This window comes from Cyprinodon variegatus, unplaced genomic scaffold, assembly GCF_000732505.1.
Source record: "Cyprinodon variegatus isolate N-32 unplaced genomic scaffold, C_variegatus-1.0 Scaffold327, whole genome shotgun sequence".
Taxonomy (NCBI): domain Eukaryota; kingdom Metazoa; phylum Chordata; class Actinopteri; order Cyprinodontiformes; family Cyprinodontidae; genus Cyprinodon; species Cyprinodon variegatus.
Window position 1 is genome coordinate 724,733 of NW_015150780.1, and position 2,529 is coordinate 727,261.

Genomic DNA, 2,529 nt, shown 5'->3' on the forward strand with positions numbered 1-2,529 from the left:
AGTGGCCCTAATCCTCTTCCGTGGTCTACATTTTTTAATGATAAAATCAGTAAGATTATTGTTGGGTGAAAATTTGTGCTACTTGCACAAGATTTATGTTATGAATATTTAAATTTAAGTTTTTTTTTACAAATGTTTTTTAAAAGTTCTTTATTTCTGGCTAAATATTTGTTACTTTGCGCAATAGATTTTCTTTTAAATACTTAAATTAAGTTTCAAAAATGAAAAAATGGGGGGAAAATAAATCAATAAAAAAAAAATATATATATATATTTTTTTTTTTACCATATTGCCCAGCCCTAATAACAAGAAATTCAACTGGACACATGGTAAAATGCATGTGTGTTCTCTGTACCTTTCGTAACAACGTGTTTGGCAGCTTGCGAATCTTCTCCACATGCTCAGCACTGATATCCAGCTCACGGCAGCAGACTCTCAGAAGGGAGCGGTAGGTGAGCTCCTGACGATCCAGTTCTACTTCGATGAAGTCGTTCTCCCGGGCATTTGGGTTTTGGATACGAACTTTCAGAACCAGCTCTAGAAGGTAAGAATGAGACATACTTCTTTACTACAAACATAATGTGGATTATTCAACAAAAGACAAAGGACATCAGAATAAGTGAGTCACTAATTTATCATACTCCTTTAAGAAAAAGACCAGATAAAATGATCTCTAACTGTCTCTTTAGGAGGGAGCCACAGTTTAAAGCGGGTGAGGTTAAATCTACTGAGGGCCTTTCAACAAGTAGGACGCTGCATGTGAGTGTTTTTTAATTGCTCTATTTATGTAAAGTGCATAGCATGATCTAACACACCTTGTACATTGACGGGAAAGGTGCTGGTGAAAAAGAAAGGCTGAAACGCCGGCATGGAACCGATGGCCTGGTTGTAGCTCAGCTGTTGTGGAATAGACTGCTGTCTGCTCATGGTGGGGTTGGGGCTTGCCACTGGAGCTTGAACCTGGCTCGGGCTACTGCCAGCCAAGCCTGGGTGAGGTGAGGCTGACGGAGGTGAACTCACAGTACCATTGTGGGCCACCACGTGAGAGTAGTCGGTGTGGTTGACCAGATGAGGCTCGACTGAGAGGTCCATAGGCACTGTGCGGTCGACGACAGTGTGACTGTGGGAAGAGGTTGTGCTGGATGACACGCCATTTTGCTCAGGCACAGGAACTAGCTCAGCAGCTGAAGGTTGGCTGTGATTGACGACTGGATTCGTTGGAGGGGCGGGTCCATCACTCTGGGGTTTCTGGAGCTCTTCAGTGGAGGAAAGCGAGGCTGAATCGCTCTGTGTGTCTTCACTGAAGTCCCTTGAGCCGTTCTGTGTGAGGTGCTGGTTTTGGAGCGTCTCTGACTTATTGTCCATCTTGGAATACATGAAGGGTGGGTTGGACAGGTAATTCGGGATAAATGGCAAGTTGGACTCCTTGACCTCAGGCACTTCCTCCACCTCAACTATTCAAGTGCAGAGATGAACATTAATGACAAAAGAATTGACATAATAACACAGACAGACCTTAAACAAACAGCTTTCAATAAATTATACCATGGGTTTTAGCTGAATATACCAAAAATGACAAATAAAACAACAGGATCATTGTGACAAGACATACCTCCTAAGAGTCGCTTGATCTCTGGTTTAGATGTAAGCTGAGAGGCAAGCTCCTCTTTAGCTGTGAGGATTTCTTTGTCTGCTCCACAACTGAGTAAGTAGGACACTATGTGCTTATGGTTCCTCTTGCAAGCCCAGTGCAGGCATGTCCTGGAAAAAGGATTGGAAAAGCAACAGGGTTTATTCCACTCTTTTATCCTCTATAGAACCTTTGTTAGACAATGTAAGAAAACAATCAACAATAACTACCAATAATATGGCTACATTTATCATGTCTGACAACAACCAAGTGTGAGAGTTTAAAATGAACATGCTGCTACTATAAGATGAAGGTTTTAATATCCAACAAATATAGCTTAGATCATATATATATATATATATTAATCTCAAACCTTCTCTTTAAAGGGAAATTAATTTGATTTGATTAAAAGTTTCTTAATCATTCTGTATTAAAATCTAAGCTTGACAAATGATATTCAATTTTTAGCAATATCTTTCATTTTGTAAAATAGCACTAAGAGATATTTTTACATTGGTATGGTTTTTATTTTCCAAAGCACATTTTAGAATTTAATCCTAACATTTTTATGCCTATTTTATTCTTTTTGCCAATCTTGGCTATACAGATCCTTCAGTAGAGAAATGCTATGCTCCGGCCTACACAACTATGGGAGAGACCTCTGATTTGACAGTGCAACTCATTAACAGACATCATCTACAAGGAGGGCAAGCCACACAAGTAATGTGTCTAAGGAGAGTGTTGAAAGATGAGGGGAAGGACAAGGTGCACAAACAATAATAACCATTGTAGCTTTTGAGATAGCCTGATAGACAAGACTAAATGTGAGATTAAATGTGTAATTTAGTCTGGCCCTGATGAATGAGACACCGGAAGATTGTTGATGAGAATACCCCGTT

General features: G+C 39.8%; 1 protein-coding gene across 1 annotated transcript in view; it reads right to left on the reverse strand.

Moving 5' to 3' along the window:
• Positions 1–2,529, reverse strand: part of ankrd40 (ankyrin repeat domain 40) — an 8,596-nt gene that overhangs the window by 3,141 nt on the left and 2,926 nt on the right. Inside the window, exons 2-4 of the mRNA XM_015384965.1 lie at positions 1,613–1,761; positions 816–1,454; positions 356–537 (exon numbers count right to left, since the gene is read on the reverse strand). Of these exons, the coding sequence (XP_015240451.1) occupies positions 356–537; positions 816–1,454; positions 1,613–1,761 (970 nt within the window). The remainder of the gene's footprint in view (positions 1–355; positions 538–815; positions 1,455–1,612; positions 1,762–2,529) is intronic.